The sequence below is a fragment of the Quercus lobata genome, chromosome 11, assembly GCF_001633185.2.
Source record: "Quercus lobata isolate SW786 chromosome 11, ValleyOak3.0 Primary Assembly, whole genome shotgun sequence".
NCBI classification, from domain to species: Eukaryota; Viridiplantae; Streptophyta; class Magnoliopsida; order Fagales; family Fagaceae; genus Quercus; species Quercus lobata.
The window spans coordinates 533,256-559,274 of record NC_044914.1 but is presented as its reverse complement, the minus strand read 5'-3'; the positions used below and the strand labels follow the sequence as shown (position 1 = coordinate 559,274).

The 26,019-nt window shown below is 35.4% G+C and overlaps 2 protein-coding genes across 2 annotated transcripts; one reads left to right on the top strand and one right to left on the bottom strand.

The window, feature by feature from the left end:
• Positions 1–750: 750 nt before the first annotated feature.
• Positions 751–3,010, top strand: LOC115968417 (probable glucan endo-1,3-beta-glucosidase BG4). Its single transcript, XM_031087814.1, is given in 5 exon segments — positions 751–771; positions 885–893; positions 994–999; positions 1,933–2,604; positions 2,606–3,010. Coding segments are annotated over 5 exon segments (1,113 nt in total).
• A 1,966-nt stretch (positions 3,011–4,976) lies between these two features.
• LOC115968692 (12-oxophytodienoate reductase 3-like) lies at positions 4,977–8,569 on the bottom strand. Its single transcript, XM_031088166.1, has 5 exons — positions 8,328–8,569; positions 8,079–8,219; positions 6,997–7,127; positions 6,581–6,763; positions 4,977–5,852 (listed from the first exon to the last, which is right to left on the bottom strand). The coding sequence occupies exons 1-5, from the start codon at positions 8,390–8,392 to the stop codon at positions 5,197–5,199; spliced, it is 1,176 nt and encodes a 391-aa protein (XP_030944026.1). The 5' UTR covers positions 8,393–8,569; the 3' UTR covers positions 4,977–5,196.
• Between the last annotated feature and the right edge of the window lie 17,450 nt (positions 8,570–26,019).

Sequence of the window (26,019 nt, the reverse complement as noted above, 5' to 3'; positions counted from 1 at the left end):
GACAAGAGCTTAGAGATAGTAGAGCAGGACATGATTTGAATACAAAAAGAAACTTGAAGAAAATTTGAGGATTTGAGGAAGGGAGGAAAAAGCAAGAGATCATAGAAGATCTAGATGAGTTCGCACATCAATGTGTATTATCTTTGAACTAGTTTTACATGAATCACCTACCATATTCATTGATTAGCCCAAATAGGAACTTAAATTTGATCATCTCTTGTCAACTTGATCATCGCTCTTGTTTGAGCATACACACCTTCTTGTTTGAGCATACACACCTCACTTATCTCATTTCTCTCTTCTTGTATTCTCTCCAATCAACTTGTCCCTAATTTATTGTCACATTTTCCTCATCACAGTTGCTTTAGCTTAGAGCTAGTCTCATCTTCTCTCGTATGGTCATTTATTTGTCATTTTGGTTCATGGATTGCCCCTAACTTAGAGTAGGTTCACCATTTTTCTTGTGGTTTTCCCTTTTTTTTTTTCTTTTCATGGTGCCCCCTCAAATCTCAATCCCTAGATATATACTTAGTACTTAGAGAGGTGCCATCAGACCAATTGGGTCATTGACCATAATTTGCAAGTTCCAATAAATAGCGCTCAACTGGCAAAGTCTCTTACAATAAGATATTTGGGGTTTGAGTCCCACCTACATCAAAAAACTAATTTGTGTCTTGAGCTAATGATAAAAGAGTAATTATTAGAAACGGACATCGTAAGTTGAAACTCTTTTTTTTATATTAAAAAAAAATGGTTAAGGCAACAAAGAAGGTACTAAAAACTAGCATCCATTTAAATTTTAAAATTAAATATCAAATTTCATAAAGGATATTGGTTGTACTTCATATTTCTATAATTTTCCTTTTTGCATGCACAAAATGCAGTATTCGTCGGTATGCAAAAAACATTAGCCACATATGAAGTTTACTTCCAGAGGTTTGCCAACAGAACTATGGATATTTGTTTTCCCATTCTCGTGGTTGTGCCATACAGGGATCGGTAAATAACAGGTAAAAAAAAAAAAAAAAAAAAAGCCAATTAATTTAAGTCTCTTCTTAATTAAGAATGCTACATACCTAATATGATGAAGAAATTATTTTGGTAAATACTAGACTTACAAATTACGCATGTCCAAGCACAATTGTCCATTAAAAAGAATATAAATCCTTTGTATCACATTTTGTGTTTCACCAATTACAACTTGTTATGTGTTTTTTTTTTTTTTTTTTTTTTTTTTTTTCATTTTAAACTTTGCCTATAGTATAAGGAAAGTTAAACAAATATATTACAAGTGGGTTCCAGTTAGCTCAACTGATAAAATATGTGATAGTTGAATATAAAGTGGAATCCAAAAAATGGTAATAAATTGTATTGTATTAAAGGATCTTTAATTTGCATGCGAAAAACTTCCATCAAGTAAAGATATGAATGAATTTCTGAGTAATTAAAATTAAGCAAATGGCTTAACAAAGCAATCAAACTAATGTATGCGTGGTGTGCTAACAAAAATTAATGTGTGCGTCAGTGCGTGGATAACGACGTGCAGATAATTAATACATTGCCTTAAGTTTGAATCACTATATATATGACATCCATGCTACATGCTAAAGGAGCTACGAACATACAACCCTCGATCTAATATATATAATATATTCCGAGGTTTGGTAGATTTGAAAATGATATATATAAGACGATCGAAGGTAGGACTTTGAATCAAAGGTCTTCTAATCTCTCCAGCTTTATTGTTGCATCTTCTACGTTTTTCTTAACTGATATTGTATGTAATTGTTAATAGGTCATATGGAAATGAAAGTATATTAACATGAACAATTTCTGATATGTATATAATTATGTAATAACACTAAGCAATCCTTTGAAAATTAATATTTTTTATTTATTCCTCTATTTGATTATTGATTCTCATTATGACAGGACAAGCATTCCGTGATGAAAATAAGAACAATTTCGATCTTCTGGATTGCATTAATTCTGTGTGTCATTGCAGCCACTCGGAGTCAAAACCAAGTTGTTCACGCACAAACCCCCCTAGATATTGGTGTTTGCTATGGAATGATAGGAGATAACCTACCTCCTCCTACTGAAGTAATTCAACTCTACAAACAATATGGTATTAGCAAATTGAGACTATTTGATCCCAATCCCGCAGCACTTGAAGCACTAAGAGGGAGCCAAATTGTTGTAACATTGGGCATACGAAATGAAGATTTACCTGGCTTGGCAGCTAGCCAAGCAGCCGTAGAATCATGGTTTGCAATCAATGTGCAACCTTACCTTAATGATGTTGTTTTTGGGTATATTTCTGTTGGCAATGAGGTTATTCCTGGATCCCTTGGCAATTACGTTTTGCCCGTAATGCAATTTCTCCAAAACATACTCATTGCTAGGAATCTAGCTAATGTCAAGGTGACCACAGTTGTGCCAGCAAGTGTGTTGGGAACCTCTTATCCTCCTTCAGCAGGTGCATTCACAGCTGAGGCACGCACTGTTATGGTTGACATTCTCAAATTTTTATCAGTTCAGAAAACCCCACTTATGATCGATGTGTATCCTTACTTTACCTATTCATCCGACACAGCAAGCGCGCGTTCACTTGGATTATGCACAGTTTACAGCAACCGGAATTGTGGTTCAGGATGGGGCCTTAGGCTATTCCAACCTTTTTGATGCCATTGTTGATGCTTTTTATTCAGCAATGGAGAGAGCTGGTGTAGCTGATGTGAATGTGGCAGTGTCTGAGAGTGGATGGCCTTCAGCTGGGAATGGTGAGTTGACAACTCCATCACTTGCAGCAACATATAATAAGAACTTCATACAGCATATTCTTGTCAAGAATGGGACTCCAAAAAGACCAAACATTAACATAGAAGGCTTCATTTTTGCCATGTTCATTGTGAATCAAAAGCCAGTCGGCGTAGAGCAGAACTTTGGGCTTTTCTTTCCTGACAAAACGCCTGTTTATCCTGTATTTACTCCTCAAGTTTCCAAATAAATTGTGTAAAATATAAATCTTACAAAATAGCATGTAATCACACCCCCCCCCCCCCAACACCCCCACCCCAATTTTAATATAATAATAATAATTTTATTAGCTATGTGTTTCGCACATGATAAAAAGAATTAAAATTTTATAGAAAGTAATACTTCATATTTTATAAGGTAAAATATTATATAAGTTTCTAAACTTTATTAAAAGCTTATTTTTCGTTTCTAAACTTTATTAAGAGTTATTTTTATAGTTTATAGACAAAAATAAGGGATAAAAAATAATTTTTTTTAATAATTCTAAATGAAAGAAAAATCTTTCTTAAAGTTTTAAGGAAAAAAAGTAAAAAATTTCAATAATTTAAGAATGAAAAATGAACTTTTCAATAATTTAAGGAACCAAAAACAAATTTTTTTAAGTTCATAGATGGAAAAAAAAAAAAAACTTTTGATAAAATTTAGAAACCAAAATAATATTTTAACCCTATCTTTTAAGAATCCTAGTGCATCTTGAAATAAAATAGAGAGTGAATATTAATTTTATTAGGGTAACTACTATTTTTGGTCTTTAAACTTTACCAAAAGTTTATTTTTCATCCCTAAGTTTTAATAGGTTCCTTTGTCCCTAAGCTATTGAAAATTTCTTTTTTTGTTCCAAAACTATTTAAAATATTTTACTTTATGTCCTTAAACCAAAAGTTTTTTTTCATTCCTAAATTATTGAAAAAAGGTTCTTTTGTTATCTCTATTTTTGTCTCTAAACTACTAAAAAAATTAATTACAAAGTTTAAAGATGAAAACATAACTTTTTAAAGTTTAAGGACAAAAAACAAATTTTTGATAAAGTTTAGATTCCAAAATAGTATTTTACCTTTTTTTTATGCGGCCAAATCTTGTGAACTTTACCTATTTTTTATGAGGAATAAAGGAACAAGAATATTTTCTTTGAATGGACTTTGTTATGTTAAAACCTTAACTCATTAAAACATTAAAACATAATACATTTTATATTCAAAATATTCAATACTCCTAGAATATAGCAACGTGATACTCTTGCCACTCACACTAATCATGAGTTTCACCACAAATTTACTTAGTGAGACCCATTTTTAATTTGATAGGAGGGAGTACGGTTAGAATTAATAGTATAAAAATGCTCTAAAACTCAACAATATGACTTAATCTTATAAGTAAAATTATTTTATGAGAAAGTATTGGGATATCACAAAATGACATAATATTTTCATAATACTCTTGTTTTCAATTATGGTAGGTCCTGATGTAATGTTTATTATTTTATTTTAACCTCTGTATAAACTCTAAATTAGTAGAGAATCAAATTTTAGAATTAAATAAATAATGGAATGAAAAGTTAAAAACATTAATTGTTATATATGGGATTATGATGTTAGTCAAGCTAATGTTAATTTCTAGTGTTGATGTAGCAATTTATAAACATCCTCAAATAAAATTTTGAAAAATCATCACGTATAGATGATATTGATAATAGTTCATTTGCAGTGTGATCCCGAATTGTGTAAGAAATATGGGATTATGATATTAATTAACTTGATAAAAATCAACTAGCCTACATTAAGCTTGGTCTATATAAAACTATTCAAACAAGCTACAAGTAGCTAGCTTTTCAATATTCGTGGTTTGCGTTTTTTTTTTTTTGCTTCATGCCTTCACGTGGTTTGAATATTCACCAAGGAAAAATGTTGCTTTTTGTTTACCATGCTTTAGCATTATTTTATTATTTTCATGAATTCTTTTTTGGTTATGTTTGGGCCCCCTCAAATTTGATCTTGTGCTAATGGACAGACTGAAATAATTTCTAGAACAGAATTGACAACCCCATAACATATCATAGGGATTTGTACTAACCGCTAAAAAATCGGGGCATATCAGCCAATAGCAACCCATTTTAGCCAGCAATATGAAATGATTTAAATCTCCAGTACGTTACAGACTTACAGTGCATAAAAGCTCCATGCCATATCACTAACTAATGAAGATTTGTTTCAGAAATTTGTAGTGTACAATGCATATTTAAAATTACTTCCGTTAACTATTATCACTCTTAAGTCTCCAGTCTCCACAACGAAAGTATATCAAGTTTGAGCCCAGAACAAGACATGCAAAGAGCATACATAGGCAATTATTAGAGTAACATACAAGCAATTATTCAGTTCAGAGACGGGACAATCCCTCCTTTCCTCCCTTAGTCAGAAAAGGGTAGTCTACGTACCCAACAACAGGATCCTGTGTATAGAAAGTTTTTCTAATGTACTTATTTAGGGGTGCATTGATCTTAAACCTCATGACCAAGTCCGGGTTTGAGATAAAAAGGCGACCATAAGATATCAAATCAGCCTCATCTTGAGCCAAAGCTTGCATGCCTAGCTCTCGAGTGAAGCCACCACTACAGATAAAGGTTCCCTGATAAGCTTTTCTGAAGGCCCTAATTAGGTGAGTTTCCTCCTCTTCAGTGCCAGGTCTTCCAGATTCTGTCTGCCCATAAGCTGTGTATCGAGGCTGAGTCACATGAAGATAAGTGAGTTTTGAGCCAAGTTCTACTTGGAGTTTGTTAAGTCTATCAATCACTGCCAAGCCTAGGCCAAGTGGGTCTGAGTCTGTGGCATCAAGGTGATCAATTGCTGGAGAAATTCTCACTCCAACTCGTTCTGCACCAATGGCTGCCACTACTGCTTTAACCACCTGCAATAAGAATTTGCATCGATTGTCAATTGAGCCACCATACTCGTCTGTTCGATCATTGATCCCATCCTTCAAAAATTGGTCGATGAGGTAGCCATGTGCCCCATGAATCTCAATTCCGTCAAAACCTGCATTACATGAAGATTATTTTTATATTTTTTTGATAAATTGCATTACATGAAGATTATATATGATGATACTTGAACATAATAACAACTGCTTGTTTGTCAGTACGATGCACCACGGAAGACAAACAAATCCATTGCATCAAACTTCAATCAAAGGTGCAGTGTGAAAAGATAACCTTGAGGCAATTATATGTCCTGTATTATAATTAATTTTTACAAACAATTTGAATTCTCATTGCAAACCGGTTAAAGAAAATAAAATGCTTACTAAGTGATGCTTAAATTTTCAAAATAATAATAACCATTTGCTATTTATAAAATTTCTGAAATCCTAAGCTCTTCTTATCTTTAATATTTTGATGCACCTGTGAGCAACTAAAGAATTGGGGGACCACGAATAGGTATCAAGTCCAAAACTATATGCACGGGTATGACATTGACATTTGGCATCATGATTTCACTTGTAATCTATTCAATAGCCACTAGAAGGAGACACACTCATAGTCACTTAACGTGCCCCATGTTACTACAAAGTACAAAGCAGAGTCATACAAAGTTATGATGGTGGTATTCAATACCCTTTTAGTTAAAACTTAAAACGGGCTTCACCCCAATTAAAAAGAATTAAGCAGGTAAAGTAATTAAGCTAAAGTCATCAGAAGCTTAGAACTAAAGCAACCGCATGACATAGTCACAAACTGATAAAGACATAAGTTAAATTAACAAACCTGCTCGAATGGCATTCGATGCTGCCCTGCGATAATGCTCCACAACATCCAATATTTCATAAGTTTCCAGGGCTCTAGGCTTCGGGTATATGCCATAGGACCCGTCTGGCAAGAGAACTCTCCATCTATTTGATATGGGCTTGCTCGTCGATGAAATTGGAGGCGCCCCACCAGGTTGATAAACTAATCAATTGGTCAAAGACACCAGCTAAAATGGTCAGCTCGCTTCAACAACAACAACGAAATTACCAGTCTACTAATAATAATAATAATAACATCAATCATCTTGTCTTTAGGAAGAAAGCAATGAATCTTGAATCCAAAGTAAGTTATGAGAGAAGCATCATTTGAGATTAATGAGAATTGGATCAATTATCATATAACATCAATTTCCAGATAGATAGATAGATGGGCACCTTGATGAGATGCACGGCCGACATGCCACAATTGGCAGAAAATGATGGCACCTTTGGCATGAACTGCATCCACCACTTTCTTCCATGCTTCCACCTGCTCTTCATTATATATCCCAGGAACATGTGGGAACCTGCTTCCGTCAACAAAAAATATTCATTATTAAAACTTTCAAAATAATCTTCTGTACATAAACAAAAAAGATCATATATATTTGAACCTATATATAGTTAGTGTTGTTGTGACATATTGATCGAGGACATTAACTTGCAATAGCCAAAGAAGATAAGCTTGATTTCAAGATGTTTAGGTTTGTGGACAATAAAAATTCATTAAAATGACACATTAATTTCTGTCGAATTTATTAAGCAAAATGGTTAAAGTTCAGATTTCTTTCTGCATTTTCTTCTTACACCACTTGCATTTGGAAAACCCCTTTCACTCAACTTTCAGACATTGAAATAGTAACTGTAAGCCCATGGCCATCCAAATTCAAATCCAAATCCAAATCCAAAACCACTCTCACTCTGTCCTAAATCCACAAAGATCCAAACTACTTATCATGCCCAAATTAAAAGAGGATTGAATAATAACTACACACAACTTCCGTTCTCACATAGAGGTGGACGGTGGAATTCACAAGTATGAAACCCATCTTCATTTAATTAAAAAAAAACGTTATGTATTTTTGTTACACATAATATCATTTCCCAATTGAGGGAAAAAAGTGATACTACTAATTAGTATTTATAATCTTTTTACAATTGATAATGTGATTGATGATTAACATAACGTACAAGTTATGATCAAAACATTTCATGACTTTAATTAACACGCGTCATTAGATGTTACACTCACACTCCAACCATCATCATAAAAATTATTATAAAAATTGTTTTTTCATATTTACTTTTGAAAAGGCTTTTATTATAAATAAATAAAGAAAAGCCAAACTTGTGTAGTGTTAGAGCCTATGAGTCTGAGAGGAACACAAAAGTGATCGGTTGATGTGAAGTTTAGTGGGGCACACATAGCATAGCACTAAAGAAAAAAAGAAGAGAAAAAAGTGAATAGACGAAATTACCCGGCGGCTGAGTTAGAGACCAAAGTGCCTTCGGTGATGAGAAAACCGGCGTGAGTTGACCTTTGCTGGTAATACTCCGCAAGCGCTGGTTGTGGAATCCCATTTAAAGCTCTGCACCTGGTCATTGGAGCAAGTACCACCCTGCCAAGCGCAACCGCATCTCAAATTATTTTATTTTATTTATTTATTTATTTTCCAAAACACACCCAGAGATTAAAAAAGTAAATCAGAAAATAGTAGTGAGCTGACCTGTGAGAGAGGTTGAAGTTGCCCATCTTGTAGGGAGAGAAGAGTGTTGCTGATTTTTCCGCCATTTGTTGTCGCTGTTAATCTCGATGATGATGATCTGACGAAGAATTGAAACTCGGAAAACCCACGACACGAGACGAGAGAGGCAGCAGCTTTTATATAAAAATTATTGATCATAAAGGGTTTTTGGACATTTTAGTATTTACCAACTGGTCGGTAGGGAATACCATGTGATAAGCGTGTGGCTGCCTGGCTGGATACATGGAATGGGTGTCTTTATAAAAACAACGCATAATCTGTTAATAATTAAAAAGATATCGTTAAGATAATTATTAATAAATTATAACATGAAAGTTTTAATATTATTTTCAAAAAAATGTAAAAATTTGTTAATAATATTTATTGTTTTATCCTTCTTTTAATAAAATATTTTTAAAAATAATTTCTAAAAATACCGTTTAACATTCTCCATACATAAACCATTACTTTAACCTTTTCCATAATTAAAGCATTACTTTCCTACGAATCTATCATATTTATATTTTGGGTCTGTTTGAATTGAGTTTATTTTTGCTAAAATTGAAAATTGAAACTGAAAATACTGTAGCAAAATAATTTTTAAATATGTGAATAGTGCCGTGGAACCCATTTTTAATGAAAAAATTGTTGAAAAGTGAAATTTGTGGATCCATAAACAGTGCACGGATGCACTGTTCACTGCTGACTTAGTCAACAACTGCGACTGAAGAAGAAGGAAAAAAAAAAAAAGGAAAACACAGACAAAACGCAAACGTTATTTTCAGTCCAATCCAAACCGCACCTTTGTCACTCATAATTGTGATAAAAGATTTACAATACATGTGATTATGGTTGGAAAATTATCATTTTTATTTTTATATTTTGTAGATTCCCCATGTCGTTCACATTTTAAATTATTTGAAGGCAGAACGAACGAACACGTGTGGTATTTCAACATAAAATGAGTTGTGTTTGACCATATCTTTTTCAATGCTTCAAAGTCCAAACTCCAAACCGTGTTTGAATTTTGCAATCGATTGAAGAATGAAAGACAAGTATGTTAAACTTTTACGAGGCAGAGAATCCTAAGAATAGTTTGTCACGTTTGGAGGGTGATCAACGATTAGTATGCGACTGACATTCATTTGTATTCAAAAACTCCATCTTCTTTTTTTCTTTTTCTTTTTTTTGCTGAGAAGTCTAACAAAATATAATTTTTAACCTATGCTTATTACATGTAAATTGTAATCTTCAGATAATGGTGCTTCCACGTAATCTTCATCTAGCGCAGGAATGGAAATATACAAAAATATGGGTTGGATTTGGGTACACTGAATAATTATTCGAGTTTTGGAAGTTATCTTAATTTTGCTGTAAATAGATTGGATAAAAAGGTAACGTCATATAATTGAAGCAAAAAAAAAATAAAAATAAAAAATAAAAAGGTTAGGTAGAGACAACAGATAATATTAGTAGTAATAATTGGGTAAGTCCTACTGGATTATGTATATATATATATATATTTTGTGGTAAGGTAGTAATGTGAATGATTGGCACTCCTATCTCACACACATTTTGTATTGATGTTTATTGGTTGCCTATAAAAACACGCAGTAGCTCTCTCATATTCAGTGGTCGGTGATCTAGTTGCTAGACTGCCTACTCTGATGCATGAACCACCGATTTTAGTGAGTTGTATTTGAAAATTTTTACATGTCACACCAAACACCTAAAAATATTTTCAAATGTACAGCGAAACAAATGAGGTGCAAAAGTTGTAGTTGTGTCAATTAGTTATCTTATCTATATGACAAGTGGTTACATACTTGAGATATTTTAATTTAAATAAAAGTCTATTACCAAAACATTAGGATTATCATAATTCATTTCAATTACTTAATTTTCAAGAAATTTAAATACTACTCCATTTAAACATTATGATAATTTATTTTGAACATTTATCATAGTTTTGTGTTTTAATATAGTAAATTTTATGAACTACATGTCATTTTTAAGCCATGTAGCTTATGCTTCAAACTTCCTTTGGGACTTTGGGGAGATATTGAGAGTCTCATAAGAAAGTTTTGGTGGGGCCAAAAAGGTGATAGAAGGAAGGTACATTGAGTCAAAGTGGAACACCCTTTGTAAGCCAAGGTCAGAAGAGGGTATGGGGTTTAAAGACTTTGGCTAATTTCAATGATACCCTCTTAGCTAAACAAGCATGGCGATTACTTCACCAAAAAAACTCTATTTTATAGAGTTTTTAAGGCGAGGTTCTTTCTACACTGCTCTATCCTAGAAGCTTCTCACTCAAGTTCGGGGTCATATGCATGGCATAGCATATTAAAAGGGCGAGATCTATTGTTGAAAGGAGCACGGTGGAGAGTGGGTTGTGGTGATGCTATTAGTGTGTGGAATGACGCTTGGCTACCTTCTAAAGCTCATTCAAGAATTAAATCTCAAGTGGTACCTACTTTTAAGGATATGAAAGTTTTTGCACTCATAGACCCAGTCACAAAGAAGTGGGATTCCAACATGTTGAATGGACTTTTCACCCCACAGGAGGCAGAGTTGATTTCAAGCACTCCATTGTGTCCAAATGCAGTGGAGGATATCATTGTTTGACCTTTCACTCCATTAGGAAATTACACAGTGAGATCGAGTACAAGGTTCCTCACATCTGACCAAGCAACATATCCACAAGATGTGTCAGTGCAGCCGGATAATGAAGTGTGGAAGTTAATCTGGAGTCTTAATGTGCAAAGCAAAGTCCGAAATTTCTTATGGAGGACCAGTCACAATGCTTTACCAGTGAAACAAAACCTGCGACGAAGGCATATTTTAAATGAAGACACATGTGAACTTTGCAAGCTCGAGACTGAATCTATTTTCCACGCACTCTGGGGATGCTCACAGCTCACACAGGTATGGGGATCAATGCCCATATTTTCGTTTAGGTAGACAGGAGTATTTTCATCCATTCAGGAAGTGCTCACTTACACAGTCAAAGAATAGAAAAATCCGGAGTTGCTGGCCTCGGTGATGTGGACGCTTTGGCATCGCAGAAACCAAGTTCGAACCTATCCAAAGGATTTTCTGCTTGCATAGGTGGCACCAACAACGATTCAAGCATTGGCAGTCTTTCAACAAGTCAATACCAATGATGCTGCACAACTCAGAGGTCCTTCTCAATCCTGGATTCGATGGTCACCACCGGCGAAGGGGGAAATCAAAGTTAACTTTGACGGAGCTCAATTTAGAGATATGGGCAAAGCAGGTTTTGGAGTTGTTATCTGGAACAATAAAGGACAAGCACTTGCTTCCCTATCAAAGCAAGCAAGTCTTCCTTTTTCTCCAGACATAACAGAAGCAATGGCTGCTGCTAGAGCTATTTCTTTTGCACAAGGGCTCGGTTTCACTGCTTTCACACTAGAGGGAGACTCCGCAAATATTATTAAAACTCTGAAGTCTGACGAGGCATCATTGTCCTCATTTGGTCATATCCTCAGCTCAATGAAATCCATGGTGGCAAATAGCAATATTAGGTACTCTCATGTTGGTCGAATGGGCAATATGGTAGCACATAACCTAGCTCAACATGCTAGACATGTTAGAGGTTTCTCAATTTGGACAAAGAATGTTTCTCCACACGTTTCTCATGTACTCTGTGCCGATTATGACTGATTTGTTTTTTGTTAATGAAGTTCAAGTTCTTGATTCTCAAAAAAAAAAGCCATGTAGCTTAGCATAATTATGTTTTACGCTTACAATTAATGTACTTTTATCATGTAACTATTTTTTTTTTTTTTGATAATTATCATGTAACTAATTAATTTAGTAAGATAGTTAATTTACTCATATTGCTAAGAAATCAATAAAATAATTTCTATATACTAATAAAATGTTTTCTTTCTTTTATTTATAAATTTTAATTGATATGATTGAGCTATTATTCTAATCATAAGAGCATCCACATCCGGATCTCATATTTCATCTTATTTTACCATCTCAAAAAGCTACTTTATCACTTATACCATATCATTTTTCAATACACCCAACATCCTAACTTTTATTTTCCTATTCTACTCATTAAAATAATATTTTTACACAATAAAATAATATATCCTAAAACCCAAATAAAAAAATAAAATAAAATAAAATAAAAAACCCAATACCCAAATAACCTCTGCAACCACCTGCTGCTACCACCACCACGAAGAACATACCCAAACTGTTGTTTTCTTGAAACCCCAGAAACCCATAGATTAACAAAATTAAAAATCAAAATCAAACCCATAGATTAACCCAGAACTCCAAACTCGCCAATCCACCACGATCCTCAGCCCCAGAGCCACCATAAGCCACCACGACCCCCCACGATCCACACCGATTCAAAAAAATCGGACTCCATTTCCAAATCAACCGAGCACACACACAAACGATTCACAAAAATTGGGTTCATTCCCTCAAATCTAAATCAATCAACTTTCACATTAATTCACACAAATTTTCGTTTATATCAAGAATTTCCCCCAACACCCAAACCAAAACAGAAACAAAAAAACCCAAAATATTTTTATCTCACACACCAAACAGTCAAAAGCAAACCTTGCAACCCACGGTCAAAAAACAGTCAACACCACCACCACCACCCTCTCCGCCCATCAACACCACCAAAAAAAAAAAAAAAAACATAGTAACCCACGGTCAAAAACCAGACCCACCACCGCCGAAGCTCGAAGGAAACAGATTCGCTGCTGGGAAGCTTAAAGGAAGTTGATTTTGTTGACCCACGCGAAGAAGGAAAAATGAAAGAGAGAGAGAGTTGCCGGAGAAGGAAAAAAGAGGAGACCCACCCACCACTTATCTAGAAACCCACCGTCGATCTAGAGACCCACCACTGATCTAGAAACCCAACACCGATCTAGAGAGTTGTCGGAGAGAGTGAAGATATTGAGAAGAATCAGAGAGCAAGAAGAAGAGAGAGCAGAAAGAAAGAGAGAGAAATGAAAGAGAAAAAATGAGAGAGGAGAGAGAAATTGCCGGGTTAAAATGAGAGAGGAGAGAGAAATGAGAGTATTAGAAAAATATTTTTTTTATGCAATTCAGCTACAATACCATCTTACATTTGAGATGGTACTGTAGCTATATCTCAAAATAAATTTGGCCTTTTAGCATTTGGTCTTCCCATTGTTGAGCAGTTTTGGGGCTTAAATGCCAAATGTTCCTAACATTTGGCATATACAAGCCCCACTGCCGATGCTCTAACTTCCCTTTCTTCTTCTTTTTGGTAAACAATAACTTCTCTTTCTTCTTTGGTTTGATTACATAACTTATCACGGGAACAATTGAATTGATGACAAACAAACCAACACTTAAGGGTCTGTTTGGATTGAATTTATTGTTGTTGAAACTGAAAATTAAAAATTGAAAACACGGTAACAAAATAATTTTTAAATGTGTGAATAGTACTGTGCGACCCATTTTTAATATTTTTTTTTAATAAAATGACTGTGGGTCTCATAAACAGTATTATTACAGTGTATGACCAATACTGTTACAGTGAAAATTGTCCCCAGCCTTTCAGCAAAACGTGTGAAAAAAAAAAAAAAAACAAAAAACAAAAAACAAAAAAAAACGCAGACGCAGACAGACGACTTTCAGCGCAATCCATACGGTACCTAAAATTCCACGCCTTGAAAACTCCAAAAATACGGAAGTTACCGTCAAGGACCCAAACTCCATGGACCATACATACACACAACCCACACGTACGTATTACGCCACACCCTCTTTCCCCTCTCTCTTTCTCTCTGTGGGGGGTTTTAGAGTTTGGTTTCAATGGCTTGGCCAAATCCTCTGTACTATTTGTTGCCTTTCAATACCAAAAGATCCAACCTTTATTACCTCACCATGGTCACTTTCCTTTGCTTTATATCTTTCCTCTGCGGCACACGCACCTTCTTCATGCCCCGCGTCACTTGCTTCCCCCAAAAGCTCACCATCGCCGCCGCAGACGACGGCCTCGACTTCTCGACACACCACCAGGCCGATGACACGCTCATACACGGCGGTGCTATCAGTGCTCCACCTCGCTCCATGCGACGCCGTATTCTCGACAAACACGCCATGCGAAGACGTAAAGGCAAGGTCTTTGACCTTGACCCCTCATCGTTCTGGGATGCGAAACTGGACCGTTATGAAGGATTGAGATTTGAGAACCAGAACAGAATCTAGGACCAAGGAAGAACTTGCCTTAATGTTTTGTTTTTCCAGTTATCCTCATTCTCTGTCGCCGGCTTTTGCTGACGGGCTTTTATATTATATTAACTATTTGAGGTCATTGGGTGACATGACCGAGGCACATTCTTGTAATTATATATTGAAATAGTGATTTCTACTTAGGAAAAATTTTACTTTATAACCAGTATATTTTATGGGTAGCCCATTTTCACCCTTTTTTTTTTTTTTTTGAAGGCACAACTTAAAAAGCTATTTACGTTTGTTTGGCATCAATTTTTTGGTCTAGTATTTTTTTTTTTTTTTCTATTACCTTTTAATTAAAAATTTACGCCAACACCATCATTAATTGCCGCAGTACTGCCAATAATCACACGCACTCCCACAGAAAAAATTGCACTCCTACTCTACAACCTGCTTAATTGAGGGACTACAATGCAAGTAATAGGAGGAAAGCATGAAAAGGCAGAAGATTGTAGGTGAATTTTTCCCTCTTCTAAGTCTAGCAATTGACAGCACCTAAGTATTGAGCTTCTTCATCACTTTGGCACTCCTATCTCACACACAGTTTGTATTGATGTTTATTGGTTGCCTATAAACCCTGAAGAACTTTCATTGGGCTTTAAATGCATTAGAAACGTCAGAGATGCAGGAATGATTGTTATGGGACAAGCTGATGACCTCTTACTGCCTCTGTTCAGTTGGGCTTAGCCCACTTGATGTATTCCAACTCCAATTTTCCAACAAATGGTCGTTCAAAATCGCAGCTTGAAAACTCGTTTTTTGTAGTGAACCATTAACATATCTTCTCTTCAAAAATAATAATAATCAAGGGAAAAAGGTCGAAAGTTCACATATTTTTCTCGTTTGATAAAAGAAGACAATCCGATCTTATTTCTTTGAGTAGAAAAAGTATTTAAAGCCTGTTTGGCATTAGTTTTAGCTTTTAACTTTTATGTACAATTTTTTAAATTCTCACTTTTTTTTTTTCATTTTTTCAAATTTTTTCGAAATACAAATATATTTTAACACACTTTCAACAAAAAAGTTTTTAGTAAAAAACTAAATAAGTTGTCTCAAATGGACACTTAATGTTTCATACCAATGTTGTAGTAAACACAAATTTTCAAGAATCAAATAATTGAAATAGTTTTGCAAATGAAATTTGTATTTATGAATGAGTAGGTACAATTCTTTGTATTTAGATTCTATTGCAATAAAATAAATCTCTTATTCAATTTCCTTGAAAAATCTTTGATTCAAGAATTATGTCGATGCAGTCTTGATTCGAATACAATTGTCCTCCACATTGATTGGAAGATGGATTAAAAGGTCTTTGCAATGGAACTGTGATGAATATTTGGTTGTACGCTTGTTAGAGACTTCATGCAGGGGCGGTGCTATTTTATATTCAGGGGGTTCAAATGAACCCCCCTGACTTCCAAAAAAAAAAAATTATATACATATAATATTTTTATTTGTTAGTTTAATACTTTAATTTATTTTTAAAAATATTTTTGCACATCCTGACTAAAATTTTGCACACCCTTATTACAAGTATTTCTAACTCTAAGAGTAAAGAGTCAGTGTTTGTGAATCGTAAGTATCACTTTTTTTTATAAATTTATATTATATGTATGAATATGTATAATATTGATAGTGTGTATTACTTTTTGTTATAATGCTATTTTTGTGAATTATGATGTGTGTGGACATTTGTGTGTACAATATAAATATAATATAAATTTATATAATTTAATAATTAGGAAATAGAGATGGTTTGTTACATGTGTGTGTATTGTTATTGTGGGTCCAAGAGTTCTGCAGTCCGGCCCAAACTCCATCTGGGCCCAGGGCCCGTGCCGAGGAGGTATCTTGCCGAGGACGAATGATCAGTGGCCGAGGTAGCAAGGGGAACGACTGAGAACTTATCCTGTCCTCGGCATTCCAGAGCTTCAACGGGAAGACCAACACCCTGGCGTAGGCAATCCCCAAACAGCACCCTCAAGGGGATGTGAACGGAATGAGCCCCATAGGGAAGCAGGGTGTGAAATCGGACCAAGGAAAATGCGTCCCCCCTTCAGTAAATGCACCTACCAATACCCAGAGCTGGTTAATGAGAAAAGACGTTTGGACGGTGTAAACTTCGATTCATGCAACTAATAGAAAGTTAGACGGGACAATTGATGGGATGGATACAGAAATAAGCTCCTGCCTGACCTACAAGTGGAGGGTCAGGATCAACCAAGACGGACTATATAATAAAAAGGAAGGTGTGCCAATAGGGGGGTGGGAAAAATGGCCAAAAATCAGAGCCTCCCAGCCCACCTCCAGGGGTGAAGGAAAACCGAAATTTGTACGAACACCACGAAAAACCCACCGCCTGTCGATCAAGGCCTAGCCTTCCAAACCCACGCTCTACAAATGATATTGTTAGGGGCCTTTTTACGTGCGAACCCGACACTGTTACGGTCCGCCGCGAATCGCGTCCTTACAATTGGCGCCGTCTGTGGGGAGGGCTTGTGTGTTGGTATAGGAAGTGGGTCGATAGAGTTTCTTCGTTATTTCTAACCGTTGGTTATAGAATTCTAGTATAAAGTTCTGTTAGGGACTACGTTTCTTGACTAGAGGCTTGGTTGAGGAGCTAACTCCCTTAAAGCCAAGGTCCCCCGAAAAGAGCAAACTAGGCACTTGGTAGCGTTAACCATATGGATAAACTCTAGGGGCTTGGCTGAGGAGCTAACTCCCCTAAAGCCAAGATCCCACACAAAGAGAAAACTAGGTTTTGGACAGAACTAAGGCATTGCATAGTCCACGGACTCAAGCCTTTGGGGAAACCAACTACCTGGATGTTGGAAAACTAGGTTTTGGACAGAACCAAGGCATTGCATAGTCCACAGACTCAAGCCTCTGGGGAAACCAACTACCTGGATGTTGGAAAACTAGGTTTTGGACAGAACCAAGGCATTGCATAGTCCACGGACTCAAGCCTCTAGGGAAACCAACTACCTGGATGTTGGAAAACTAGGTTTTGGACAGAACCAAGGCATTGCATAGTCCTCGGACTCAAGCCTCTGGAGAAACCAACTACCTGGATGAGGAAAACTAGGTCTTGTACAGAACCAAGGCATTGCATAGTCCTCGGACTCAAGCCTCTGGGGAAACCAACTACCTGGATGAGGAAAACTAGGTTTTGGACAGAATCAAGGCATTGCATAGTCCTCGGACTCAAGCCTCTGGGGAAACCAACTACCTGGATGAGGAAAACTAGGTCTTGGACAGAACCAAGGCATTGCATAGTCCTCGGACTCAAGCCTCTGGGGAAACCAACTACCTGGATGAGGAAAACTAGGTCTTGGACAGAACCAAGGCATTGCATAGTCCTCGGACTCAAGCCTATGGGGAAACCAACTACTCGGATGAAGAAATTGCGATTAGCAAGACTTAGCTACTATGCGTGATGTTGAAAATGGTGCCTATATTTTCGTAAAACGAAGGTCAGAAATGAGTCTAAAGCCTCTGTAGGTGCAAGTAAATTAGGGTTTGGGGGAGCATGATGATAAATGTATTGCATGCATAAATATTCGTACATGTTAAAATGAATCAGCGCAGAACTCATAAACAAATAGTATGTATCCACGAGGGCGGCTAACAATGTAACCAGAAGGAAAAAGGAAAAACACGATTTCATATATACATGTTCAAATTCTTGCAAATCATCAATAAACTAGGAAGTTAGGTTAGAATGGTTTAAAGGGTTATCCCTCTTCCATTCCTAATACCCCACCTGGTTCTCCTTCTACTACGGGGCATGGATCGCCATCATGCCACTCCCCAGAGATGATAAGGAAATCCTTGTTCAGACCCTTGTTGGAATCAGGGAGGCACTGGATCAACCGAACCCTATCATCCCTCGACCTCATGTAGTAGGTTTTTCCTTTCAATTTTTGGAGGTTATAGCACCAGTTTACATCATGGTGGGTCAGTCTTAAACCCATCTTCTCGTTTAAAGCGTCCGCACAACCCAAAATCCTAAGAACATTGCCGGCGCACTGGGTAGGGGCTAAACGGAAATGCCTGAGGTAACCCCTTGTCACTGGTCCCATAGGGATTCTCATACCTCCCTCTACAAAGGCGAGGACGGGAATTACAACCGCGCCCGTTCCCCTCTTAATGTGCCATTCCCCCATCTTACAGTGCTCCAGACTTACGTTGGGGGGAATCCTATAATCAACGATGAACTTATTCATCGCCTCTTCAGTATCGACCAACTTCCTCAATCTCAACTTAGCCGCCTTCGTCATTTACTAAAACAAACCTAGCCCGCGACGAAAAAGAAAAGGGAGCCAAAGAGAAATAAATCCAGAAAAGAAAAAACGTGAGTTAATAGAGGTAGGGAACTTACATAAAAAGAGAATTACGCTTCGGATGGGCTATATGTGCTTGAGATAGACTTGAATTTGGGCGGAAGTTCGGATGAACCCTGGATACACGCACTAAAACTCTTAAGTACAGAACTGGAGAGACGGATCCATCTCCAAAAAAATCTTTTATACTTTCTAGGGTAAACTGCACGCCCCTTTTCCCGCCCAAAGAGGCCAGGAGATCACCACCGTTCGATCTCCATCACACCGTTGAACGTGGGAAGCACCAAGCCGCCCGTATTTAATGAGGCCACGTTTCGCCTTCCAACGGCTCTAGGAACGTGCCTTGGGCAGGTGAAAAACCTCGGGAATCGCTAGATGACAAGGATTGATAGGCATTGGCAGATCCATGATGTCATCAAAACCCTCCTATCCGTCCGAGGGGACGGATAACAAGATTTTGAGGGGCTATTGTGGGTCCGAAAGTTCTGCAGTCCGGCCTAAACTCCATCTGGGCCCAGGGCCCGTGCCGAGGAGGTATCTTGCCGAGGACGAATGATCAGTGGCCGAGGTAGCAAGGGGAACGGCTAAGAACTTATCCTGTCCTCGGCATTCCAGAGTTTCAACGGGAAGACCAACACCCTGGCGTAGGCAATCCCCAAACAGCCCCCTCAAGGGGATGTGAACGGAATGGGCCCCATAGGGAAGCAGGGTGTGAAATCGGACCAAGGAAAATGCGTCCCCCCTTCAGTAAATGCACCTGCCAATACCTAGAGCTGGTTAATGAGAAAAGACGTTTGGACGGTGTAAACTTCGATCCATGCAACTAATAGAAAGTTAGACGGGACAATTGATGGGATGGATACAGAAATAAGCTCCTGCCTGACTTACAAGTGGAGGGTCAGGATCAACCAAGACGGACTATATAATAAAAAGGAAGGTGTGCCAATAGGGGGGTGGGAAAAATGGCCAAAAACCAGAGCCTCCCAGCCCACCTCCAGGAGAAAGACTCCAGGGGTGAAGGAAAACCGAAACTTGTACGAACACCACGAAAAACCCACCGCCTGTCGATCAAGGCCTAGCCTTCCAAACCCACGCTCTACAAATGATATTATTAGGGGCCTTTTTACGTGCGAACCCGACACTGTTACGGTCCGCCGCGAATCGCGTCCTTACAGTTATCATGTTATAATAACTTTTTTTTTATAAAGTTAGTAAAATTTAAGAAAAAATTTGTAAAATTAGTGATTGTCCAAGCATTTGACTGGTTAGACGCAAAGTGTATAAGTTTATATATGAATGAGTGTGGTTGTGTGCCTCAATAATTAATACGAAGCTAATAAGTTTAGTTTTTTTTTTTTTTTTGAGAGAGGGTTTCAACCTATGGCGTCCGCTCCTGATGATAGCTCTTTATCATCAGATCAAGATACCAATAAGTTTTTGGTGCAGGCAGGGATTGAACCCCAAATCTCTTATTCAACCATCAGAGACTTTACCAATTGAGCTAACTGAAACCTACAATAAGTTTAGTTTAATCATTTAGTTTAAAATATTTTATAAAAACAATAACAAATAGATAATAACAACTGCATAAAAATAAAAATGTTAGATAGACTTAACGAAATAAAATAGTCATAGCCTCATAGTCATAGCTACCCACATTGGGTATAGTTACTCATAATGAATTATCATATAACAATTTAAAATTTGAAAACTTGTATAAGAAAATTGTAAAACTTCATGTATTAATTTTATTTTGTCAATAATTCGATATATTCAAGTTTTTTTTTTATTAAAATTTTTTAATGACCCCCCTAAACAAAATTCCTGGAGTCGCCACTAACTTCATGTTCTTTGCATGTTCTTCGCCCTCAAAGGTTAGTGGGGAAAGTTTTTCGGGGTTTTAGAGCTTGAATATGATGAAACTTTGAAGGATTAGAGTCCTTGGAGTTTTTGGAGCTCTTGGAACTTGATTCCAACAAAACTCGAAGACTTTGAATGAATGTTCTTCATATTCGAAGATCTTGATGTAGAAGTTCTTCAAAGTTTTGAATATTTATCTGACATAGCTTTCAAGGTATAAATTTTTGAAGTTCTTGGAGATTTTGGAACTTTATTCCAAAAGAACTTTAAAACTTAGAGGGATGAACATTTTTTATATTTGAAGATAACGTAAAAGTTCTTAGAAGTTTTGAAACTTGAAGGTTTTGAAACTTGAAACCAATAGAGTTTTGATACTTCTAAATATTCTCCTACAATACTGGTAATAGCCTTTATTTATAGGAGTCTTAAGAAGGTTAATGACACATTGTCGATTTTGATTGGCGACATGTGTCATGATTTGAATGAAGAAAGTTTAAGTTTTGTTTTGTTTTTTTTTTAAAATTTTTTATGGGGAGGCTTTAAGTCTTGTTCTTTAAGGGACACGTTGCATCATTTAATATATGAAGTGTCTTCATTTTAAGTAAAACTAGTGTGTAACCCTATGCATATGCATGGGTATAATTAGAAACAATCACAATTACATGGTTCAAATTATATATAGTATTAGCTTACACATTTTTTAAACTATACTCTTTAAAAATATGTAATGGTCTCTCATTATATATATATGATTTATAATTTAATTAAATTTAGACTCTTTGATTTTTGCATCCAATAATTTACTTGTAACAAAAATGAGATGGACACGTGGCATAAGTTAGACTCCAATTGGATTTGGATTCATTGATTTTACATTCAACTAGCATATAATCCATGCAAACGCATGGATGCATTTAAAAGTAAACACAATTTTTATTATAAAAATATAAATAGTTAATCAAATTATTATAAATAAATAAAGCATATAACACATGCATACGTATGGATACATTTAAAATTAAACAAAATTTTTATCATAATAATATAAATAATTAGTTAAATGATTTTTAAAAAAAGTAAACGTAATTAGTTACATATTAAAATTCTTATCTAAATTTAATACTACTTGTGATAATTTTTTCCTAATTTTTAATAAGATAGAACATGAGGTAATCTTTGTTGTGTGATGATTTTTATTGAGTATATGTGATTTTTTTTAATTTTAATTTTATAATTCATTAATATTAGATTCTTAGTATTTTTGCGCTTATTAACTCACTTGGCACAGAGATTAAAAAACTTAAGTAGATTCATGGCATAGACTTAAGTTGATAATTATGGTGTGGTTCTCACATAAATTTAGACGCATGGCGCAAAATTGGATACTTATTTCAAATTCTAATTAAACTTTCTTTGAGTTTTGCCTACGAATATATGTATAGATAACTCACTTTGCATAAAAATTAAAAATTAGATTGGACACGTGCAAAATTGAGAATCTAATTGAAATATAATTAAATTTTCTCTTAACTTTGGCTTAATATATATATATAGAAATGGAAATATTTAATTAGATTGCACATGTCACTTTAAATTTAAAATATCAATGTATTTAAATGTGATTGACTCTTGAATATTTTTTGTAAATTTTATTCAGTGACACTTTGTAATCTCCATTGGTCTTTGAATAATGACAGTAATACCCATTAAACAACACGTGATATTTTGTACTTGGCCTTTTCGGATGTACTACGTAAACTTAGTAATATGATGCGGCAATTTGTGATTAGTTAAAAAATTCACTCTCTAGAGTTGCATCACAATCACAACTTATTAGTTACATTTTTTTAAGAGAAATACTAAAATAGGTTTTAGAAAAATTAGGGGTAGATTTTTAAAAAACACAGTTTGTCAACAAACTTAGTTACTCAATATATTTTTATTGGATGTGAACGTTGACAAATCTACTTTTAGATTACATTTTCTTCTTATATCATCCATGTTTGCAAAATTTCTAAAGATCAAAGATCAATAACTATATCATCAATCAAATATTTAAATTTTAAGTTTTTGTACTCTAAAATTATGCAGAAAAAATAAGTTTGTAGATTAAATAGTAAATAAAATCTTATTGGTAAAAAATTTTACACATATGTTAAAAACATAAATAAAAGAACATGCAATTCAACTGTTTGATTTCCAACATATGTAGATGTGGGGTCAAAGAATTCGGTAACCCCGACCCACTTTATACTAAGCCCAAGACCCACGCCGAGGAGGAAGAAATGCCCGACGACGAACGAAGAAAGCCCAAATTGCCAAGAAACATCACCGAGGACAATCCTGTTCTCGGCCAACCAAGATCATAGAAGGGAAAAGCGGCACGCCATCGAAGGTAGCCTCCCAAGCGTCCCAAGAAAAAGGACAAGTACAGTGGGTCAGCCATGGGAGCATAGTGGAGGAGCAATTTAAGGAGAAACTGTCACCTCCGCATTAAATGCCCACGACTAACGTTCTAGCCGCATTAATGAGGAAATAACTTATAAACAATACTGTCTTGATTGCTACAACTCACAAAAAGTTTGGGAAAGCGACTAATGGGACAAGCACTCGAGTAGTGACCTGCATGATCAACAGATGGAGGGCCAAGATCAACTGGAAGGGGATATATAATGTGAGAAATCCTCCAGGAAAAGGGGGATCGAGAATTAGAAATAGAGAATACTGTAGCAATTTGTATCATCTTTGAAACCTTTGTAACCAAGCACTAAAGAAATAATAAGAACAACAAGCTCCGCAGATGAGGGCCAGGGACAGAATTTCACACTTTAGTCCACGTCCTTGTTATTCAATCCACTCATAACCATGTCTAGTTGTTGTAACCCTCACTAAGGCCTAGTTCTTAAACCCATTATCTATAAATTTATTGTATTGGGCTAGTTGGGTTTGAGTCCCCTTATCTAATAAAAGAAGTGCTCAAACCCAGTGCCTACAGTAGACAAGCTACTTTTTTTAAGTGGAAGTTGTAGTTTTAGGTTACAATCAAGCTTGTAGCCAAACTTTGTCTATTTTTAAAACAATTTGATTAATTTTAAATATATATATATATATATATATAAATATTGATCTTAGAAAATAGGCAAAGAAAAAAAAACCTCTACAAATAGTATGACTTAATCTCAAGTAAAGATATGAAAAATTTAAACCTTTACTCTACATAAATATTTTTTTAAAAAAGAAAACTATTGTCGTACGATTTAGCTCTATAGCTCTTAAGTCTTTAAGTCCTAAGTCTTAAGTCTTAACACCAATCCATTAAACTTGAGGGCCTTAGACGTTATGTTTTACAAATTCCATAAGATTTTTCCTGCCTTTAGTTTGTGAAGATAAGTATACCGTAAGCATCAATAATTCCCCTTTATGATTATATAAAATTTGACCGTATCCTTATCTGTCACAGTCAAAGACCGGTCATGTGCCCATATTCAACAAGTGGACAAAAAAGGTGGGCGGAAATGAAACTTTCGTAGTATAATATTAATATCCCCCCACTTGGTCAATTAAATGTGGCATTAATTCTTAAATCTAATATATGATGAGTCCCATGACAGAAACACTTGACGATACCATTTGGGATTTTAGGGATGGATATTCACTGATTCTAGCATCTTTTTGTGATGTCTCAGATATTAGAGTTTAATCTCCACTAGCTTTGTCAAAAAATTTGTAGTCCAATTAACTAATACTTTTTAGGGTCTATTTGGATACTGCTTATTATTAAAAACTAAAAATTTATTGCTGAAAACACTGTAATAAAATAATTTTTAAACTATAAATAGTGCCCGTGAGACCTAATTTTAAAGTTACGTTTGCTTTATTAAAAAACTTACGGGTCTCATAAATAATGCATGGAACCCAAGAAAAAAACGCAAACAAACTCACACTTTAATGTTTTTAAATTTCTGACTAGCCACTGGCCGAGGAGCATTGGCTTAGTTTAAATTTCCTTTCTCCTAATTATCCAACTAAAAAAAATCAAAATTTAGAAGATGCCCATTATTTTGTCAAATAGGTACAAGGCAGTCGTAATGGTAGTTGGTGCCTGTATGAAAGGAGGGGCTGCATTTTGTTGGCTGCTAGCTTTATATTGCTCTCATTTTTAGATCAATCATCCATGTCCACACAAAAGTTGGACTTTTGGCATGGGTGATTGGGTGTTTTATTTTGTAAGTACCAATCAGCTGGCCTGTGCCGGCCAAGAGGAAATGTTAAATGTCATCTATTTTTTGGCTTATTCTCAAGGAAAAATGAAAAAATGAAAAGAAAAAAAAAACTTTTATTTTTGTTGTGGGTTAATTGTCAAAGTATTGCTAGAAACATATTTTTTAAAGATTGTAAATATAAGATTTGTTGTGATCAAAGAAACATTACTTTCGCCTTAGTTCAAAAATTGGCACCATTTTTATTATGTAACAAACAACAAACTATATTAATAATTAGAAAAAATATTCTGAAAGATATTGCATCCCTACTTGTTAGACTTTTTGTTATTGTCATATTCTAAGAGTCCAATATTTACCAATAAATAGCTGACTTATTGCTGTTTATGCTTTTGATTTCCAACTAAACTACCCAACTTTAGAAATCTCCAATTAGAATTTAGTTGTTCCAGTGTTTAAACATAGGTTTGTTCTTTTTTCGTGAGTAGGAAATTTATGTAAACATTGTATATGCATCAACACGACTCTGTCTTTTATAATTGATAACAATTTTTTGTTAGTGGCAGGAGCTTCTTATCTCTGCGATATGTTCGACTTTTACGCAAATATACAAAATTGAGGTATATCCAATACATTAGGTTCAAACACATAGTTACACTGACCAATAAGATACAAATAATATAACTATATATTTGAACTTAATTGAATATTTTAATGAATTGTATCTAAATTTTACCTTATGCTAATCCTAAAGTGTCGTAGTGGGTTCAAATCTAATTTGGGTTGACTTTCCTACAATAAATTTGTTAATTAAAGGAGGTTTTGGTGAAGCAAAGTACATTATGAGTTATCGGGAGGGTGTTCTCGAGAGAAGGTACTTGAAAGGATCAGAAAGTGTGTACTTGAGAGGGTCAAAAAGTGTGCACCTGAGAGTGTCAAATGGAGTCCTTGGCCTAATGCTCCTCGGCCAAGTCAGAAAGTGTACCT

Bases quoted from the DNA above. Each gene is read 5' to 3' on its own strand.
- LOC115968692 (XM_031088166.1), bottom strand. From the start codon at position 8,392: ATGGCGGAAAAATCAGCAACACTCTTCTCTCCCTACAAGATGGGCAAC. The intron at 7,128-8,078 runs GTAATTTCGTCT...TGACGGAAGCAG, and splicing joins GTCTCTAACTCAGCCGCCGG to GTTCCCACATGTTCCTGGGA. The intron at 6,764-6,996 runs GTGCCCATCTAT...CCAATTGATTAG, and splicing joins CGGCCGTGCATCTCATCAAG to TTTATCAACCTGGTGGGGCG.